Source organism: Vicugna pacos, chromosome 19 (assembly GCF_048564905.1).
Source record: "Vicugna pacos chromosome 19, VicPac4, whole genome shotgun sequence".
Lineage (NCBI taxonomy): Eukaryota > Metazoa > Chordata > Mammalia > Artiodactyla > Camelidae > Vicugna > Vicugna pacos.
The window spans coordinates 13,827,710-13,850,282 of record NC_133005.1 but is presented as its reverse complement, the minus strand read 5'-3'; the positions used below and the strand labels follow the sequence as shown (position 1 = coordinate 13,850,282).

The 22,573-nt window shown below is 37.2% G+C and overlaps 1 protein-coding gene across 1 annotated transcript in view; it reads left to right on the top strand.

Annotated features, from left to right (window-relative positions):
- LOC102535474 (serine palmitoyltransferase 3) overlaps positions 1–22,573 on the top strand; it is a 147,800-nt gene that overhangs the window by 26,096 nt on the left and 99,131 nt on the right. The window contains exons 3-6 of the mRNA XM_072943808.1: positions 3,880–4,034; positions 4,670–4,818; positions 14,683–14,807; positions 17,718–17,811. Coding sequence (XP_072799909.1) covers positions 3,880–4,034; positions 4,670–4,818; positions 14,683–14,807; positions 17,718–17,811 — 523 coding nt within the window. The remainder of the gene's footprint in view (positions 1–3,879; positions 4,035–4,669; positions 4,819–14,682; positions 14,808–17,717; positions 17,812–22,573) is intronic.

Here is a 22,573-nt window from a genome sequence, read left to right as displayed (position 1 = left end):
TCTTTCTAAGCATTTATAAATTTATTTTTTGACAATATCTACTTTTTGTCCTTTCACAGATCTTTTAGGTAAGTGGTAGAATACATACAACATATAGTCTGTTATCTTTATTCAACCTCACCTATTTTCTTAATGTGAAAAATTAATTAAGCAGTCTTTACTTTTGTGTTTCTCATTGCTCAAAAAACTGTTTATAAGACCATTATCCTTTCCAATAGAAAAGAAAACAAACAAATATATTTTATCATTTTTCTGAGCTCAGCTCTGGTAAGAGAACCAGCTGTTTTTCAAAAGGAAATGATATAAAATGAGATCTTAGGTGAGAAGTGTCAATGTAGACACAAATGACAAACAGTATTTTATAATGATTCTCTCTTTATCTACAAATCCACAATTCTGCTTGCTACGGAATGAGCATTTAGTTAAATCAAGTAAAAAGAGTCACAAATTTGGTAATATTTTTCACAATAGGACATAGATATGTTATCTTCACTTCCTTTTAAACACTTAGCCCTACAGCATGGTTTATTGAAAAAAAAAGCATTGGTTATATAACTGGGTATAACTTCCATTTCATCCACTCAGATTTTCTGGCTTCCTATTGATTTGTCTATAAAAGTTGAAGACACATATGTGTAACACTTAGAAATTTACCAATTACCGCATGTGCAAGGTGGAAAAAAAAAACGAGTGTTATATTGAAGAAAACAAAGCTACTTTTGAGTCTAAATTACTAGGCTTTGCTGAACCCTCATTTACCCTATCTCAAAAATGATTGTGTCCTTGTGGCTGGGGTTCACTGTCATATCTAGCCTTTTCTGTAAGGAAGAAAACTAAAGATGGTAAGTAGGCCAAATGATAAGTTAAATCTACAGATGGATAAAAATATGTCCTATTGTAATGCTTCTATTTCTGCAATATATAATCCAGTTTCATTTTATGATATAGTTAAAATGCTATGGGAGGCTTACCTGAGACTAGATTTCAGTGACCTTTGGAAGGTGTTGACTGCTCCTGAAGAAATCTCGCTGGTGCTTAAAGGAATGGGTCAAGTGAAAAGACATCCACACAGAGGCAGGGAGCCTCACAGGTGCAGGGAAATAGGATGGTGCCCAAAAAGCAACCCTTCCTCCCTGGACCAGATCTTGAATTCTAGAGTTTCCAAGCTCCACTATCCCTCTCAGGAACATGTAGACTGCTGAGCTTTAGATTCAGATCTGAGTTAGTGTTCACACCACCCACAAAGAAATGGCTCCACGTGGTTAAAAAACTGGTCCATCCATTTGTCAGAGAAGATTCAAGTACCTAAATAATAAAAGTTTCTATTGAGTATGGAGATCATTCCCTGGCAGAAAATCTGGCCTTGCAGAATTGGATAGAATCCCTTTATCTTGCCCTCAGAGTATTTATCTCAATAAAGAGCTAGCTACCCATTTCCTCATAGGTAGAAATTCTGGATCTCTGAGCCAGGAGCAAGATTGGGCAAGGTGGAAATTTTTTTCCCACCTTCCCTTGGGGAGCCATGATGACACATCTTTGTGAAACATCAATGACGTGAAGCCTCAGATATTTTTCTCAAGTAAGTGCCAAGCTCCTTGTGATGAGTGCATCCTCCTTTGTGGTATGGCCATCTGTGAGGCTTAGTTTTCCATATTGTGCTTCATGTATTTTCTCACCATTGATGTTTTAGAGGGAAGCTTGGACAAACTGGGGCAAGTACCAGCCAGAGGTCACTCTGAAATGACTGTAGAGAGAATGGATGGAACTTGAGGTTGACCTGAGCTCAAGTCACTCATCTGGCTGGGTCTGCTTTTCCACATAAGTCCAATGGGTTTGTGCTCTATGTTTTATGTGCCCTCTCTGTCTTGGTGTTTTGAGTATCTTGTGGCTCCATGTCTGAAATTAATTTTGTAGACAGGATATTTTGATTATTTTCTATCCAAAACCAACTGTTTTCCTAAATCAACTGTTAATGTCTCTCTTAAATCAACTGTTAACTCTATTTTGAGTAAGAATTCTCATAAAATCTAAAGTCATATTCCCATTCTGAGTCTAGAAATATTACTCACAGACATCCTCTCTCTTTCCTCTTGAAAGGATTAGTTTCTATGATGTCATTTCAAGTAAGAAATTAAAAATTAGAAATAGAACAACACAAACAATGTTCAGGGATATAGAGTAATCTACAAATCAGTAAAATATCCAGAAAAATGTTATTAAATCAAAGAGGGAATTAGAAAATGTTTTCTTAGAATTATGTAATCTTTTTTCCCCAAAACATATCCATTTCCTTTTAGCATAAAAGGGAATAATGGATTGTCATAATCTTGTAGCTTTAAATCATAATAAAACCTATATAAGGATATTTAGCTATTTGAGAGAAAATGAATTTGGTATGAAATATTCAGCTTACAAATGTAACCAGTAGAGTTGCTCATCCATGTTTCAAATTCACACGTGATAGCCCCCAGTGTGTGGTTATGAGCATTCTTTCTTATAGATAATCACCATATTCCTTCAAATATAATGGCATTGCCAATAAAAACCAGATTCTATCATTTCATTCTGGACTGGACCAGCTCAGGAGATGAGTGGGCCAGATAAGTAGCATAAGAAGGTCTTCTACAAAGTCTTTCCCCAGGGTCTTCCTTGTTCCTTCAGGAAACTGGCTCCATTTCCTAAGGGGAAGGAGAGCAAAGGACTCAGAGGAGATGGGAGGAGGATGGGAAGCTCACTCCCTATTATTGAGTGGCTCCCTGCGGCCTCCAGGATAGTGTCCAAGTTCCTCCTATGGACACGTACGGCTCCCATTCTCTGCGCCCAGCTGACATTGCAGGCCCACCCACACCACAGGGAATCATAGGGGAATCAGAGAGGAAGCAGGGACCAGACAAGGCAGAACTTGGCTTTGACTCCAAGTGAGATGGGAGCCATTAAAAACTAAACAAAGAGGGATAGTCTCCACCTTGTGTTTAATTCTTACTCATTCTTCTCAAATCACCCCAAATTTCCATCAAAGAGACCCGTTCACCCCAAGGACCCTCTCCAAGCATTCCTGCCTGTGGCAACCTCATTCCACCTTCAGTGCCCAACTCCAAAGCCCCTCCTACAGAAAGCCACTTGATTCCTCCAGCAAAATGTGCCTCCTCCCCTGGATTAAATCTTAACAAACACCCCAAGTACTTGGCTTTGGTCAAGTTTCGCATTCTTTCCCTTGTACTTACTATTAGCAGTTAGATGCCAAAATCAGATGTGTCTTGCTCTGAGCCTCAGCTGGACGGCAAATCCCTTGGGCATAGAGGAGACTTTATACAGCAAAATAGTGCTGTGACTATGAGAGAAACCAAGTGTCTCCATAGCTCTTCAACTCAGATTCTGGGCCCTCAGTCACCTGCCAACAGTTATACCAACAGAGCCAACAGTTTTACCAACAGAGCCAACAGTTTAAGTTCATCCCCATGTCTAAAAATATAACAAGTGGGGAGACTCATAGTCAATGATGTTAAGACTGAATTATCATCCAACAAATTTTTTCTAAGTAAATTGCTTTAGACATAGACACCTCCTGTTACCCTTTGGATGGAACTGATAGGGGTTCCTTGTCTCCTGAATTTATGTCAGGACTTGTATGGTGCTGTCACCTTTGTGACCCTTATTTGTCACATTTTTCACTTACCCCACTAAAATGTAAGTTCTTTGGAAGTGGAATCCTCACAGAGGTAGTTGTGGACCCTGACTGTCCCTTTCTCCACAGAACCTTGCTTGGAATACTTGCAGATGAAATATTTTTATGGCTCCTTCAGGTCTCTTAGCCTTCAATTGCCAATGAACTACAAAAAGTGAGGGACCAAAGGTAAACTTCTGCCTCTGTTATAACAGGATTTTGTGCCGCTGTATCAAAACTTTGAGAATTTTTATACACGGAACCTTTACATGAGAGTCAGAGACAACTGGAACCGGCCCATCTGCAGTGCCCCGGGGGCTCTGTTCGATGTGATGGAGAGGGTTTCAGATGACTACAACTGGACATTTAGGTGAGGCAGCCACCTGGAGGGGCTTGGTTGAAAGAAAACCCTTTCAAGGAAATTCTAGCATGGGCACCAGATTACAGATTTGAAAAAATCAAGGCATGGAACAGCTGATCTTCTGTTATTCAGCCCTTTGCAAGCCCTCCTGATGCCAGTGGGGGAAGTCACAGTAATTAAGTGGCCAAGGGTAGCTTGTTTGTATTGCAGTGAAAGAGAGATCTGTGTCAGAATGTACACAGAGCCAGCTGGGAAGAGTCCTTTTCAGCTTTATTGACAAATTATACCCTCCTACTTGTTGCTGCAGTAGACAGTGATGACCATGGCTCTTTCTCATTTAAAAGTTCTTGCTTAAATGTACACCAGAACACAGGTGTCATGAACACAAGCACCCAGGGAAAACCAGGGCTAAGTAATAATCCGTGACCCAGATACTTTTTTCCTGATGCTGTGCCCAGCTTCATGATGGGATTACTCTCCCCTAGGGCAAAATAGTGTGTGGTGACAATGGTGCAAATCAAAATTAAAAAAGAAAATATATGACTTGGGCCGAAGCTAAGATCTTTTTGTGAGAGTATTTTATGGGCACTGGAATGGCATTATGTGAGAAAGCCCCTTATGTTCACTGGCCTTTCTCTCTGCAGGTTTACTGGAAGAATCATCAAAGATGTCATCAACATGGGTTCCTATAACTTCCTTGGCCTGGCAGCCAAGTATGATGAATCCATGAGAACAGTAAAGGATGTGTTAGAAACGTATGGCCTAGGTGTGAGCAGCACCAGACAAGAAATGGGTATGTGCGATCACTAGTTTGAAATTTTGTCCAGTTGGGTCTCAGATTCCTTGTGGCTACTTCTCAAATCCAGATCATGTCAGACTGTGTGCCTCAAAATGCTGTTATAAAACGAGAAAAGAAAAAGTTGCGTGAAAGTTTTTTGGAAATTTCAAACACTATGCTCTTACAAAGCAGTTTATTAATTAAGATTTTAATTCTCCAGAATAATTAAAAATGGTTCTTTTCTGACCACATTCTCTAAAACATTCTATTATGCCTCTTCCATCTGGTCCTTTTCTGGGTTTTTTCTCCCACTTTTTTTCTTGTTTTGACAGTTTTATTGAGGTATTAATTGATATTCAAAGAAAAACACTGTGCTTATTTAATGTACATAATTTGATGAGTTTGGACATATGCATACACCTGTGAAAGCATCACCACAATCAAGGTAATAAAGATATCCATCGCCCCAGGAAGTGTCATATTGCCCGTCTTTTTGTGGTAAGAACACTTAGCATGAGATCTACCCTTTTTTTCTATTTTGTTCCTACGTTAAGTTTTATTTTATTTTTATTTATTGAAGTCTAGTTGATTTATAAATTATATTAGTTTCAGGTGTACACCTAGTGATCCTATATTTAGAGATCTACCCTTTAACACAGTTTTCAAGTGCACAACACAGTATTGTTAGCTGTAGGCTCTATGAGCTAGGGCAGATGACCAGAACTTATTTATCCTGCATGACTGAAATTTTGTGCCCATTGAACAACTTCCCATTTGCATTTGGCTCTTTCTCCCACTTTTCTTAATGATGCCCATCACTTATCTTGCTTTTGTGCTTGTGTATTACCCAACTCTGCTACTAAAACATATGGTTCATGAAGGGAGGAAGCCATCTTGCTGACTGTTGTGTTGGATGAATGAATGATAAATGATGAATGAATGAACATGAAAGAGGGAGCAGACTGCCTATTTAATTCTCTTTTGGCTGAAACATTTTTCTCTTCTTCAAAGGAATAAAATCTCTGAGAAGCAAACTTCTGCTCCCTCCACATCAGGGAGGATGAGCAGACAAGCCTGTTCTGGTAGAGAGCTTGGCTCTTCCTGGCAGCTTGTCTCTCATATAGCATCTCATTCATTCCTCACAAAACCCTGCGCTGAAGGGGCAGCACAGGTCATCTCAAGGAGGAAACTGAGGATCACAGTGACTAAGAGACTTGCCCACAGGGCTGGATTCCCCGTCCTAACTCCCAGTCTAGCTCAGCTTCTCTACTAAGCAGTTACCCATCTAGGTTAATCCATGCAGGGCTCACCAGGTCAGTTTCAGGCCTGTCTAAGGATCAGAGGTAAATCTGCTGAAAATAGATTTACCTTTAATGAAAAATGAGTCACATGCCCCTCTTAGATAACCAGTTGGCTAAAGGACTATAAAAACATGTAATTATGCAAACCTGTGCAACAAATAACAATTCAAATTGAGCAAACTAACTTCAAATTGAACAGAATAATAGGATAAAATTCCTATAGCCTTTGTGCATCAAGTAATACAGCAAATGTATATATGGCTGCTTATTTTTCTGTACAAACTGGAAATTAATAGAGTAATGAATTATGGGAGACTGTGAAAATCACATACTTCAACTTAACATTCCTGATTAGAAATAAAAGTGAGAAAAATAAAAAATGAAATAGTGATGGAAGACCATAAAGTATGCCCCAGTCCTTGAAAAAATGAAGAAGGAAAAAAAAACAAAAACAAAAAACAAACAAGCAAAATAAAATAAAGACAGATTACATTAGCAATATAATCATTGTGTTTAGTTTGATATTCTTGTACTAAATGTTGAAGTATATACTATGCCACAAAGTAAAACTCATTAAATTCCTAAAAGTGAAACCTGTAGGTCACATTCTTGAATCAAAGTGAAATAAAGCTAAAAATTAATAGCAAAAAATAGAAATGGACAAAAGACAAACAATAATATAACATAGTTTTAAAGTAGTGAAGAAAAGGGCACCCTTATACACTGTTGATAGAGTAAATTGGAGGGCAATTTGAAAATGTATCAACAGCAAGCCATTTAACTCAGTGATTCCATTTTGAGAAATTTTGCCTTGAAAAATTTGAATGTGTTCAGTGATGTGTGATTGAGAATGATTATTGTATTGTGAGAATAGGTGAGTTTCTTGGTAGCTCTTTTAATAATATTATTGATTACGTAATATTACACACTATAATTCACTGTGCAAAATTTTAATGTAGTTTCATAGCACCTTGATTGAGAGCAAAGGCTCTGGGATTAGCTAGGTGGAGCTCAAATCTTAGTTCTTCCTTTCAACTAGGTAGGGCCTGAGATAAGCTATAAACCTTCCTAATCTTCAATTTTCTCATATGTAAAATGGAAAATGCATTGTTAAGAGAATAAAACAAATTATAGAACAGTATGTAAATTATGAGTCCACTTTTAACAATGTATTTTGCATGAATATCTGCATTGATAAGGATGATTATATTTTATTGTATAGTATTTTTTATTTTTCCCATAATGATCTCATATTTCTTGAGTTAATTATTTTTTTTAAGTCAACAGGAGCCTAAGATGAAGACATAGTCTTATAAAAACTGTTATGGCTCTTCCGAGACATTGCCACTGAATCAGACCAGATTTTTCAATGTCCTGGAGGGAACTTACTATAGGTTATGTGGAGTTTTTACCTTAAACCACTAGTTTTTAAATTTCAGCTCATGTTAGAATCACCTGCAGGTTTTAGTAAAAGACATTGCTGACCCCACCTTCAGAGTTTCTGATTCAGTTGGTCTGGAATAGGACCTGAGATTTTGCATTTCTAGTGAGTTCCCAGGTGATGCTGTTGCTCTGGGGACCACACTTTGGGAACCACTGGAAACTATCCAGAATGACTGATTTTCTTGACCAAATTAGTCCAAAATATTCTAAAATTACATGACTTTCCACCTTGTGTGGAATAAACACTGTATGTGCCTGGGATATCAAGTTTATAAAAAAAACAAAAACAAACCCTGGAAAGTAGGTGAGATACACCCAGAAAATCAGTGAAGCAAGTTGATTTTGATCTCTGAGTCTATTCTGACACACATTGCTGGTCCAGATTTCCAAATCCAAGAAAGGATAAACTCAGGCAAACCAGAGAGAAGCTTTGTTCCCTTTTGTCAATCTATAATAGGAATAGAAAAGTGTTTTATTTGAGCCAAGCTGAGGACTATATCATGGGATACAGATTTAAGAAGTACTTGAATTATGTTACACCAGACTACAAAATCAGGAAACCTTACAAAGGCATAAACTTCAAGATTATTGTTAGTTATATGAGTTGTTTATCAATAATTATAGCTAGAGATGGCAAGAAGGGTGCTTGTGAAGTTTTGGTTGGGGTCCAAAATGGTTGCATAGTTACAAGGAAAGAACTTGATCATAAGACTGCACATAGAAGCTGAAGCAGATACTGTTTTGAGAATGGCTGGTGATGTCTTTGCATCTGATAAAGTTCAGATAATTCAAATTTTCAGTGATACATGAATGCATATGAAACCACATCCACAGTGGCCTCTTGGCTCCATTTTGGATGCCTGAACCACAGTTACTCCATTTTAATTTTTAAATGCATTCTTTTCCTTAATAGTTAAAGCAGATGTACAATGAATGTTTGACAGGCCACAGACAGATTATTCTAGTTAGCATAAAGTGCAAGTCAAATTACATAAATGTCAGAGTGAGTTTGCCATAATGCAATATGTGAAAATTTCTTCCATTACTTTCTCCCCTTCCCCCCAACTTTTGCTCTACAATGATGTGTAGCTTCTTGGTCTTTCTTTCCCCAGTCACTGGATGGTTAAGTGTGGATGTGTAGCAACAGTATACTATCTAAATACATATGCTCTGTAAGTCCTTTGGGCTGCCATAGTTTCACCCAGCAACTGTTCATCAGAAGTTTACTTCTAAGAGACCAATATAATGAATGCCACAAGATTAATTTTGTGCCAATGAAAGCTCATCTCTAGGTGGAGACTTTTTTCTTTTGAGAAGGAAAGCCTTGTGCTTGGTTCTTCATATCATATATGTACTGAATAGTACACATACCTAAAAGCTGCTTAATTGAGAACATTCATTCAAATTATAATTGAATTTAAGAAGTAGTCTTGAAATATTTTCATCTTAAAAACATTATAAAGAACATATTGACTTAGGAATCAACATAACTGGATATCATAGGATATTCTTTTCTATTCTCAGGTTTAAGATGTGATTTTCATGTTAGTTGTAATGTGCACATTTGTTGAAATTTCTATTTCTCAGTTTGAGAACAGTGTCCTTAATCATTAGATAGTTTGTCTCCCTCTTTATCTTCTTGACAAGTTCTCTACTATCATTTAACTCAAATTATTAAGGCTCTTCCTGTGTTTCTTTCTCAAATATTTGTAACCAGATTCAGGGAATCTGAAATCTCACTAACCTAAGTATTGAAGAAGGGGCCAGCCTGAAGTGGCAAAATGTCTAACCTGAGGCATATTTCAAATGAATACCGATTTCAAATTGCTATGGGACTAGCAGTTTCAAGCAATTGCTACCGAGTAGAGATCTTGCTTTCTCTTTTAAAAAAGCAATTTTAATTAATAAGATTGTATGCAAATCAATGCTAATGCTATTAATATGCTTAAAAGCAGTGGGTTAAATTAAATAGGCTATACACATTCCCCTCTATTAATTTTATCTTATTAATTTACACAGCAGAACCTTTCTTCACAGTTAGTGCCTGTTTCTTTCAGACTTAATTATTTAAAGTCTGATTAATGAGATTTCATTGCATTTCTCTCAAGCCTCTTCTTTATTTTCCTTTAAGAGCACTGGTTAAGGAAGGTGGACTCTCAGAGGAATTGTCTGGGAGAAAGGAAATGAAAGTTTCTGAAAGCCTTTTAGCAATTTCCTGATATCTGTTATAATTCTGACAAGGGAATTGCCTTTCTCTTCAGAGTGATAGAAATTACACTGAGGTGGGAAGCCCCATGAAAAAGACTGCAGAACTCCCAGGCAGGGCCACTACCCTCCTGCCAGCACCATTTGGTTCCCTGGACCTGCGCCATTATCTCGCTTTTTAAACTCTAAAACGGCTTACTTCTAGGAAAGTGGAACTTATCCCTAAGATTGTATTGGTTCCCTGAGCTAACTCCTGAATGGTCCATTTCCCTCACTTCTGGTTGGTCCATTTCTACAAAGCTTGTTCCTAATTAGTCACCTTTGTTATACCTTGTTTGTATATGATGTTATAAAATGTTGCAAAGTCTAGACTGGTAGCCTATAAAAACCTGTGTAAACCTACAGATGGGGTCCAGAGCTTGGAATGTTAACTCCTCTGGACCAGCTAGTGTAATAAACCTGAATTCTCCAACCCTCCAAGTGCTGCTTGGTCTCTCACCTGGATCCAGGTTGCTGTCACAACTGAGCTTATAACAATGAGCTGTAACACTGAGCTGTAACGCTGAACTGTAACACACTTTGCTGCAACAACAGCACAGCCAAATTTCAACTAGCAGAGATATTTCTGCAAGTGAGTAATTTGGCTCTGTAGGTTCAACAAAAGCAAGCAAACATAACAATTTAATAAAATATGCCAATGCTTTTACATAAGGATAAGACTTGCCAGTAAAGTAATATCTGGGATGATTTAACAACATTGAAACTCATAGAATTTTAGAATGTGTAGATCATCTACAAAAAATTACATGTAATTATATATTATTTTTAATATGTGTATGTGTGTATATATAGAGAGAGATGGAGAGAGAAAGATTTCTAAAGAAAAGTACTAAAATGGTGACATTTGTGGAATCAGGGTGAAAAAAGTTTAAGGATTCTTGGTACTATTCCTGTAATTTTTCTGTATGTCTAAAATTACATCAAAAGAAAATGTTAAAAAAAAAAGGAGAAGGGGAAGGAGAAGAGGAAGAGGAAGAGGAGGGAGAGGAAGAGGAAGAAGAAAAGAGGAAGAAAGAAGAAGAAGAAAGAAGAAGAAGAAGGAGAAAGAGAAAAGTGAAACATGAATTTATTGAGCCTGTGGTCAGAGGGGAGGCAGACAGCATCATTTGGTCCACTTAAAAATTCTTCTCTTATCAAGACAATTTGTGACAGGAAAGCTGATCATAATTCTATGTACACACCTCACTTAAGGTTTTTGTTGGCATTAGATTCTAATTATCTATTAATGTTTTAACCTGCCAAGAGGTGGCAAGTAGTTTGCTAAAGGTAAAGACCTGTGAAGTGGACAGATAAAAATTGTTCCTGCTATTTTACTGGACTTAATCAGGATAGAAGTTCTCTTAACCCAGCAGCAGTGGCCTATATTCAGAGTAATGGTATATTCTAGAACCATTTCGGACACCACACCTGGCTTCATTGAGACTTTTCTCTGAATGTTTCACAGAAAAACAAAGCTCCTCAAGAGCTCCATCACCCCTACCAGACTGGACACAAGTGGACTAAAAAGGAGAGCAGGGTATTCTAAGAGCTTTAGAGTGAAGAGCTGGAAGGTGGAATCTTTTAGGCAGAAGGGCTGATGCTGATTTTAATGCAGGAATTACCAGTTCAAGCAAAGTGGCTCAGAAGTGGGCTGAGAGCCATGGTACAGTAGGAACAGCCAGATGAAACAGCTGACATCTTACCATGATAAATGACAGCATACTTCTAGGTCAAGGCTAAGGAACCATTGACAAACAGGATATTTGGATGAAAAATTACTTTACTCACCACTTTGCCACTGGAAATTCAGAAGAAAGCTGGTTTCTGAAGACCTAATATGGCCACCTGCATTTCCTCCCTTCTTTCTCTCTGAGTCAGGCCTAGTGAAAGAGACCTTGTAGAAGGCAATTTCTCAGGCTGTTCTTAGACACCCCACTTCTCATTAGTTGGTTGGCTGTTTGATTATTTACAACACATCCAATATTATCCTAAGAACTTTTGAGTGATGCAGCTGTTATAGACAAACCCCTGGAATGGCAGATTTGGGGAAGATGTAGGTGGAGGAAGACATGGCGAAGATTCATCATCAACTTCTACTCATGCACTTCCAGGTGACTAGGCCAAGACACAGTTTTCCCCTAACCTCCGGTCAGGAAAGTCCTATGGGGAAAGTTACCAAGTTGACAATGTTTGGACACCTTCCATCCTTGTTGGAAGCCTTCTTCAGGTATTGGTGTTTCCAAGCTGGTGTTCACTACCTGGTCACCTTGTTGCCCTGGCATCACATGGCTTCTTCCTGTACCATCTTCTCTGTACCATCCCCCACTCTAGACTCAGTTTTGTCTTTATTCTCCATCAAAAGACATCAGGCAACTCAAAAAGCACCTACTATGTATCAGTACTGCAGTAGGCACCATGGTTGCCAAGACAAATATCTCACACACTGTATCTGCTCCCTGAGGGCTGTTTCTCTAATAAAGAACATGGCCTCATGCCTGTACCCAATTCAACTTAGTAAGTGCTGTGATCATTATATGATGACGTTTATGTGACCTCAGAGGAGAAGATGACTAACTTGAGCTGAGGAAGCTGAAGACAGCATCCAAGAAAGGATGTCATGTTAGGTGGATCTCAAAGAGTGGGAGATACAAGAAGACCATTCTAAGTGGATGAAAGAGCACTCCCAATGTCAGGGAATCCTAAATCAGCACCTCTCCCAACCTCTCCAGAAACTGCGAGGAGAGGCAGCCAGGGGCCACCCAGCTGTTCAGTGAAAGAGCTGGAGTCAGAACCAACTCTGTTCACACTCAAGCTAGTGGGCTTTCCACTACCTGTTGTTGGAGCCATTCCCTTTGGGTTGCAGTGTCTTTAGATAAAAACAAACCTGACAAGTGATCATGTGCCCACATTTTTATCTTTAAATTTCAGTTTCTCTTTCTACTCTGTAACTTTGATAATAAAGTTTTAAATTACAGTTTAAATTTATAACTTCCCCTATCTTAAAATTTTGAGTTAAATTTCCTCTACTAGAATGTTTGTTCTATTATATTTTCTAACAATTTAGAGGATACATGAATTCTGGTTTAAGAAGAAAGGACACCAGCCATCAGTTATGACCTTTTAGGAAGGGCAAAATGGGGCCATCAAATGTCCTCTCTTATGTTAAATGTTTGAACTTTTGAAAACTTTGAACTCACCATTCAATGCCTTCTAAAGTTTAACCCCTCTCCATGTAGCTCAATAAGCAACCAAATTTACCAATTTCAATAAAATTCTGATATCGCATTCTGTATTGTAAAATATTTTGATCTTTAGCTTAAAAGAAGCATGTTTATTATAGTCTTGAATATGCTATCAATATTCCTTTAACTTAAAACAGAGTTAAATCTGAATCCCCTACATTCTGTGGATATGAATTACAGCATCTCTCCACTTGTACATTTTCTCATTCCATTAAGTGTATCATCTAGAGCAATAAAAATACGACCCAAAACACATGTGTAATTTAATTTTTTCTAATAGCCACATTTTAAAAAGTTAAATAAAACAAGTAAACTTAATTTCATAATACATCCATTTGATTCATTATATCCAAAATGTTATGATTTAAACATATAATCAATATATAAAATATTAATGAGCTATACTACATTATTTTTCTTGATCTTGTACTGTCTTCGCAAAATGATATATATTTTACCCCTATAGCCTATGTCAATTTTTAAAGTAAAATAAGTGGAAAAGAATCCTATCAAAACAGTAAAGTTGTGTTTATTGGAAAATATTTCACAGTACTTCAGTTTTAACATTAAAATATATAAAGTTAAATAAAATTTAAAACCCAGTTCCTCTATAGCACTAACCATATTTAGTTGGTGGTACCATATTGTGCAATGTAGATCTAAAAGTGAGAGTGATGGCAAAGATAAAACTCTGGGGAGAATTCACATTTAATCTCAGTCAGCCTGAGGGGTTATGTATAAGAAGGGGTCAGAGTGTAAACATAAAAAGGTAGTAGAGTAAAAAAACATGAACTTTGGATTTAGACTTGATTATCTCTGTTGCTTTTTATCTGTAACCTCTTCACACTCCAGTTTTCTTAACTGTAAAGTAATAATACCTGTGTTATAGGGTCTGTAAGATTAAATGAGATAACCTAACCAGTCAGCTTTGAAATATAGCACATTCCAAAAGTTCCATAAACTATACATAGATTCATTAGTATCAATAAAAGTCATGAGATCTGTTTGCATTTCAGTGTGGGGAACCATTGACAGAGTTACAATTTCATAAATTATTTGTGGGATATAGGGTGGGAAGAAGGAGGAATTGTGGTATGTTTTGTAAATTTGATTGTATTACAAAGTATTTATCAGACATAAGTATACAGCTCAATGGATTTTTCACAAAATAAACATAACCACATAACCAGCACCCAGATCTAGAAACAAAACATCTAGAGCATCTCAAAGCTCTCTTCATGCTCCCAACAAAAGTAACCACTATCCTGACTTCTAACACAAAAGGTTAGTTTTGTCTGTTTATAAACTTTGTATAAATGGACTCAGACAATGTGTATAAGTGTATATGTATCTGATTTTTCTTCTTTCTACCACATATTTGTGAGATTTTCCATGTTGTTGTATGGGACACCAGTTTGTTCTTTCTCATTGCTGTGTTGAATTGAACTATGTAAATACCTCCACAATGTTCATCCATTCTACGGTATATGGATATTTGTGTTGCTTCTAGATTGGGGCTATAGCAAATAGACCTGCTATGTGCACTCTTATACACATCCCTTGGTGATGGGTAAGTATTGGAATTTGAGTTTTTAATCTTGGACTAGGTGAAAAGAGGAGATTCACCCATTCTATCATTTCATGTGCAGGAACCTTGGATAAGCATAAAGAGTTGGAGGACCTTGTGTCTAAGTTTCTGAACGTAGAAGCTGCTATGGTCTTTGGGATGGGATTTGCAACTAACTCAATGAATATCCCTGCACTAGTTGGAAAGGTAAGACTTTGTTAACATAATTGTCTTCTGCTGTGTTATTCCTAAGAGGTATAACTCTGAGCAGATCCTCTGTTAGAAGTATGACTAAGAAGTTTATTTTCTTAGGAAAAGCTGATTGAATGTCCAGCTTTTTAAATTCATATACTGGCTTAATCCAACAAATCTCTTCATCATGATGTTCTGGTTATAGAATTGCAGCCCTACATGTAAGTCAAACTTCAGTGACAATTTACCAAAATAAATTTTTAGGATCCTGAGTCACCACTTTCAATGTAGCAAATGATTATTAAGCAGTTATTTTGACAAAACATTTACTTGTGTAATTCATTCACTTATTCATTCAATAAATCACTTGTTGAGACTCTACTAGGTCCCCATATAAGGCAAGATACAGGGCATACAAAGATGAACAAGATCTTTGTCCTGTAAATTCATGTAGTCTACTGTCTCATGGGAGAAACAACACACCAAATAACATAGGATGAATACCACAGAAAAAGGTATGTCCATAAATGAGGAAAGACAACAAAATTGCCCCTTAAGTCTTCTTGAGAAAGGCTGAGATGCCTGTGCAAATTAAGTGATATGAGAACAGAATCTGTTTCTCATCTATTAACTAAGTTATTTCCTTAAGACATGGAAGAGGGAGCCGCATGTGTAAAGCATGGAGGTGTGGAAGAATTAGAACATAGGAGAGTAGATAAAGAGACCAGAGTAGGTAAGTAACAAATTTTAGAGTCTTGTACTATAAATCATACCAGAGTGTTTGAGACTCTTCCATAGAAAAACTGAGAGTTGGTTGGTTCATTTTAAGTAAGCAAGTGCCATAAGCAGATATATATTTTAAAAAAAATCTGACTCATGACAACTAAGTACAATATATGATCTTTGATCAGATTCAGCATTAAAAAAAAAAACTAGAAGGAAAGAAAATGCCTACACAATTCATTAAGTTATTTTTAGGACAGTTGGAGAAATTTTAATTTGAACTTTATATTAGATGATAGGACTGTATGAATGTTTAATTTTTAGTGTGTAATAACTGCATTGTGATCTTGTAGGAGAATATCCCTGTTCCTAGCAGATTCATGCTAAAGAATTTCAGGATGAGGTATCGAGGTTTGCAAGTAAATCTCAAATGTTGACCAAAAAATTATAAATACATACACAATGTCTGGAGTATGGAGATTTGAGAATTTTGCTCGCTCTTGCCTCAAAAACCTAAAACATATCATGTATGAAATTTCTAAACTATGAAAGAGAACTCAAAGATTCTGGCTGGCCACAAAAGACAGATGTCTTTTCTTTTTGCATGTCTCTGTGTTTTTAGTGTGCTTGAGCAATTTTATAATTTAGAAATCTTTAAATTAATAAAGCAAAATAATTTTACAAACAGGAATTTATATGCAGTAATTTAAATTGAACTTTTCTCTTTCCCTCAGACTAAACTGCCATCCCTACTTGTACAAATGCAAAGTTTTTAACTGTAAGGAAGTGATGCTCTGTCTAAATAGATATTAATATAGTGAAGAATGAGAATCAGAAATAAGAGCTTGTTTCCACGTCTTGGCTATTGTAACCAGTGTTGCTATGAATATTGGGGTGCATATATCCTTTTGAATTAAAGTTGCCTCTGGATATATGCCCAGGAAAAGGATTGTTGGGCCATATAGTAAGTCTATCTTTAGTCTTTTGAAGACTCTCCATACTGTTTTCCATAATGGCTGCACGAAATTATAGTCCCAACAACAGTGTAAGAGGGTTCCCTTTTCTTCAGCATTTATTGTTTGTGGACATTTTAATGATGGCCATTTTGACTGGTGTGAAGTGATACCTCATTGCAGTTTTGATTTGCATTTCTCAGATAATTAGCACTATTGATCATTTTGTCATGTCCCTATTGGCCATTTGTATGTCTTCATTGGAGAATTGCTTGTTTAGGTCCTCTGTCCATTTAAATGTCCATTGATAGATGACTGGATAAAGAAGTTGTGGTATATTTATACAAAGGAATACTAAGCAGCCATAAAAAAGAATAAAATAATGCCATTTGCAGCAACCTGTATGAACCTGGAGATTGTCATTCTAAGTGAAATAAGCCAGAAAGAGAAAGAAAAATACCATATGATATCACTTATATGTGGAATCTAAGAAAAAGATAAACTTATTTACAAAACAGAAACAGACTCACAGATATAGAAAACGAACTTATGGTTACTGGGGGGGAAAGGGGTGGGGAGGGATAAACTGGAAGTTCAGGATTTTCAGATACTAACTACTATATATAAACTAGATAAACAACAAGTTTATACTGTATAGCACTGGGAACTATATTCAATATCTTGTAATATCTATAATGAAAAATAATATGAAAATGAATATATATATGTATATGTATGACTGAAACAGAATGCTGTACACCGGAAATTGACACAACATTGTAAACTTATTGTACTTCAACAACAACAACAAAAGAAAACAAGAGGTTGAAATATCTTGCTGAAAAGACCCCTGTTTTCCAGTAAGAGTACCATCCCATATAATCCAGAATGGGATTGAAAAACCCCAGAAAATTCCTAATCCACCCAAAAGTTTATTAGTTTTCCTGTCAAACATCAATCCTTTACATGCTACCTGGTGCTTAACCAAGACCTTGAATGACCTTCTCTGCTGAAAACTATATGCAAATGTTTCAAAAAGATGCTATCCCTTAGGAGAATCCCCATCTCCATCAACTAATTTCTCTAGAGGATTTTATCCATATAGACACCAGTTGAATTCTTGGCCTTTTAATATTAAAGAGGATTTGGGGAATCTGTGTTAGGCATCATGAAGTGTTTTCCTGCTCCCACATATGTTTTCCTTTCACTTTATTTATCGGCCCGTTTTGTGTGCTTCTTTTCTACACAGGGGTGCCTCATTTTAAGTGATGAGTTAAACCATGCATCTCTTGTGCTTGGGGCCCGCCTCTCAGGTGCAACCATAAGGATCTTCAAACACAACAGTAAGTGTCAATGTCTATCCAACATGTACCGCTTGCTTTTAGATAAAAGTAAAGATGATTGATGGAGGTTTGTCCTTGCTCTTCAAACTAGGAGCTTAGCCTAATGAAACATAGTTATGTTTATATTCACTAGGGGCTTGGTAACCTCTGGTGACCTGGGACAAATGGTTGAAATTCATTAAACACCCAGATTGCTAAGTGTAACCCGAACCCATTAGTGTCGCTACTATTATTAGGGGTCTTGTGATGTTGCCTCTGAGAACATGACTGATCTCTTAGGCTGTGTGTAATTATCATAAATGTAAATTGCTTCTTTTTTTTTGACTCTATCTTGGAAAAATTTGAAGACTTAAATTTTGTGTAATAGGTAAAAAGTGATCTTGTTCCTTAGCATAAGTACCTCCTTTTACCATCCCCTGCAACACGAACCATCTAATCAACTTCATTGCTGTGTCCTTTCTGGCTCCAGGTTGTGAGGCTCGGTGCTGAGCTCAGGGTGGCATGGGAAGTATTAGGGAATACTTAGAAGGAGGTGCTGGTGGATACTGAGATGTCTTGTCCAGCTCTGTGCCTGATTTGTTGCATCACCTTGTGTAGATCCTTTCATCTTTCTTGTACTTAGTTTTCCATCTGTGAAATGAGAGGGTTGATCTATATGATGTGTAAGGATCCATCTAGTTCAAAGTTCCTGATCCTAACTCTTCATTTCTGTCATCAGAACTCCCCCTTCATTCTGTGTACATGCAAGTGTACACATGCACACACACGTGTACACATGCACACACATGCACACACACACACACACACATACACATTTCCTCTCTCTTCCTTCTCACCACTTTCTCTCCTGCTTTCCCTTTCCCTCTGCTTTTCCTTGTTCCTCTTCATTGGTACTCTCCCATTGTTCTCCAAGGAAGTAACAAAGACTGAAGTAAAGAGAAGAAAACAAAGAAGTCAGGGAGAAGGATTGTTCCAGTCTGTCGTACCACCTCACAGAAATCTCAGGCCAAGGACAGCTGTCCTGTGGGAGAGGACAGCAAATGCATGGGAGCATTCTAAAGTGAACCTCCTTTTCCAGCTTGTAGACTTATTCTAATGAAAAATCTCCTCTCTCACTGAGGAGATGAGGCCTGGCTACATGTTTACTGAACCATCTTCAGCTGCTATGCAAAGATGAACACCTTGGAGTGAAGGTCAGTGCCAGGCCCTCTGTAAGAACCACACTTGAGGCCCCTTAGACCTACAGCTTGATGATGACATTTAGCTCAATGTTAATTCAAAATATGTTGGCTCCATTTCTTAATTTTGCATCAAACACTCAATCTTGGCTTTAGTCTTTAATAAACCAAGTTCAATTCTTTCAGTTCTGTTTTATTTATTGCCAATTGTCACATCCAGATTCAAATTACGTTTACAATGTTGGGAGTAGACACCTTTTAGGGATTCAAGATATTAATTTGTTAGGAGACAAAGGAAAATATTTTTGATGTTAGCATAATGTGCTATGTATGCCCTTTTGATTCTTTGGCAAAGCAGGTAATTGGTGATCAAAGATTCTGTCTACTTGAGGAAGGATAAAGGGAATAGTTGATAATTATTCAACAGTAGTGCCATCCATGGATATGGTTAAATGTGATGATCTCACTCTTGGAGGGAGATATTTATCAATGTCAACCTCTCATTTCCTCACTCCATTCTACTGAGATCAGTGGAATGCCATTACTCTAGGTGCACAGTAGAAGCATCTAGGGAATATCTATGAAAGATCAATGACTTAACTCTCCTCCAGAACAACTGAATCCAAATATCTGGGTTGGGACCAAGGCAGCTGCATTTCTTCAGAACTTCCCATGTTATTTTGATACATAATGAAGGATACAAGCTCTAGAAACTTATTTTCTAACCTCATTTAGTCTAGGTTGACCTTGATCTTGCCAGTGTGCCCTGAGATATATCAGCAGACACACAGTATCATATTAACTATCCTCACTCTTCCTCTCTCTGTGAGGAGTACTCTTTTACACTCCTGGCCTAAAGTTGGCTAAGGTTGGTAAAGGGAGCCAGAAAATGGAGAAAAATTGTTCTCAGCCAAAACTTGTTGAGCATTTATCAAACACCTCATCTGATTCAGGCACTATATTAGGCCTTTGGAGAACTATAAAAATGGCATGGTAATATCTTAGCTGAGACCTTATAATCTAGTGGGAGGGGCAAATATATACAAAGGTAATTATCATGGATTAAAGTGAAAAAGGACCATGATGACATGAAGCAGTGGTTAAGAGTAAAGGTTTCAACTACTGTACCTTTCCACACTCACTGGAATAGTTAAATCTAAAAGATCAGTTAAAATCCAAAAGATGGCAACACCAAATGTTGGCAAAGATTTAAGCAACTAGCAAATGAGAGCAACTAGATCTCTCACCTATTCCTGGTGTAAATGACACAACTTTTTTGGCAAACTCTTGTAAAACTAAACATATCCCTGTACTATGACCCCGAAATTCCACAGCTCAGAATTTCCAAGAGAAATGAAAGCATATGTTCACAATAAAGGCTTGTACAAGATTGTTCATAGCAGCTTCATTCAGAATAGCTCAAAACTGGAAACAACTCAAATACCTATCAACAGGTGAATAGGAAAATTAATTATGCTTTATTAATATACTAGAACACAATTCTATAATAAAGAGGAATAAATTAATGATACACACAACATGGGTGATACTCAAGAAATATTATTTTTAATGAAATAAATCATGCACAAAAGGGTACATACTATATGAGTTTGTCTATGGAAAAGTCAAAAACTGATGAAACTCATCTATGGTGATATAAATAATAACAATACTTGTCTCTCCTGGAGTGGGTTGGAATTGGTAAAAAGAGGCATGGAAAACATTAAAGAGTGAAAAAATACTTGATATTTTGACTGAAGTGATGCTTATATTCTTATTAAATTTTGCTGAATTCTACACCCAAATCTGCATGTTTTCTTGTAAATAGGTTTTCCTAAAATTATAATTATCATAAAGCATATATAAATTTAACAGCATCGTTTTGTCATTTTAAAAAGTATAGACTGACCCAGGCATTTGTGTCTTTGTTCTATAGCCTATTAGTATATGGTCCTAGGCAAATTACTTAACCTTCTTGCATCTCTATTTACTAATTGCAAAAATGAGGATAATTATGATGCCTGAATCGTTGTATGCTGTGGGAGGGATAGAGAGCACTTAGTACATATATGGTTATGGAAACTACTGATTTGTTTGTACCTGCTGCATTACTACAATTATTATTACCCTCATTATTGTCATCACCAGTATCACTAAGGGACAGTAGAAAACATTATGGTGACTCGGAAAAATGCAGAGGTCATGTCATCTTGGAGATTGCATGAAACAGATAACATTTGCTATAGACTTTGAACAATTAAGAGAATTCTAATCAGAGATGAGACAGGACATTTCAAACAGAAGACTAATCTGGAGTGTGCAAAGACAGAAAGACCTCCAGTGTGTCCTGAGTGTGAGGCTGAACTACTGGAGAGGAACCTTGAGCCCTTGGCCAGTTAAAATAAGGACACAAACATGTATATACAAGCTAAGGTGTATGTACTTCAAGAAGCAGTGAAAGGTGCTTAGGCAGCTCAGCTTTGTGCCATGCTGTTCCTTGGAGGAACTTTGCTCAAAGCACTTAGTGGCCTTTCCATCTGTCCAGTGGAGATGAAAACAGAAATACAAGCAACTTTGAGTCAGGTTAAAACTTTGAACAGCATTGGATGGAAAATACTTTTTCTTATGGATTGTAAAGACGGACTCACCTCAAAGCAGTTCTTTACACCCTCTAATGACTCAGGAGCCAATTCCAATGTGTGGAGGGTTTTTCATATCACCAAACAATTCTTCAACACCAGCTGGGCATCCTGCATACAATTCAATTTGCTTCTGACACTACCTACCTGGTGATAGCATCAGACTCCACAGGTTAAGGGCTCAGTCCCACAAGACTGTCCCCACTTCAGATGCCAATTGCAAGTCCAAGTTGTCACCTGTGCTTCAGACTGACCAGCTAAAAATCAGAGGTTCCCATAACCCCCTCTTTGGGTTTAACTAATATAATATGCCAAAACAGTTCACAGAACTCAGGAAACCAATTAACTTACTAAATTACCAACTAATTATTAAAGGATGTAACTCAGCAACAGCTAGATGGAAGAGATACATAGGGCAAAGTAGGTGGAAAGGTCGGCAGGACTTTCCATGCTCTCTCCATGAATCTCCAGGCTGGTGTTCACCAACCTGGAAGCTCTCTGAACCCTATCCTTTTGAGGTTTTATGGAGGCTTCATTACATACACACAATTGCTTAAATCATTGGCCATTGGTAATTGAACTCAATTTCCAGACCCTTACCCTCCCCAGAGGTTAGAAGGTAGGAATGAAAATTCCAACCCTCCAATCACAGAGCTGATATCCCTGTCAACCAGCCTCCATTCTCAAGTGCTTTCCAAAAATCACTTCATTAACATAACAAAAGACATCAATAAAGTTCTTATCCCTTTAGCAACTATGTGGCAGGAAGATTGGATGAAAACCAAATACATATATTTCTTATTCTAATTCACAGTATCATACCCTCTCTATCCTGCATTTATTATTTTTTGGAGTTCAGCCCAAATTATACCACTCACTAGTCCTCTCTTGGAGGTTCTATAGAAATAATGATGATAGATAGATAGAGAGATAAATAAATAGATC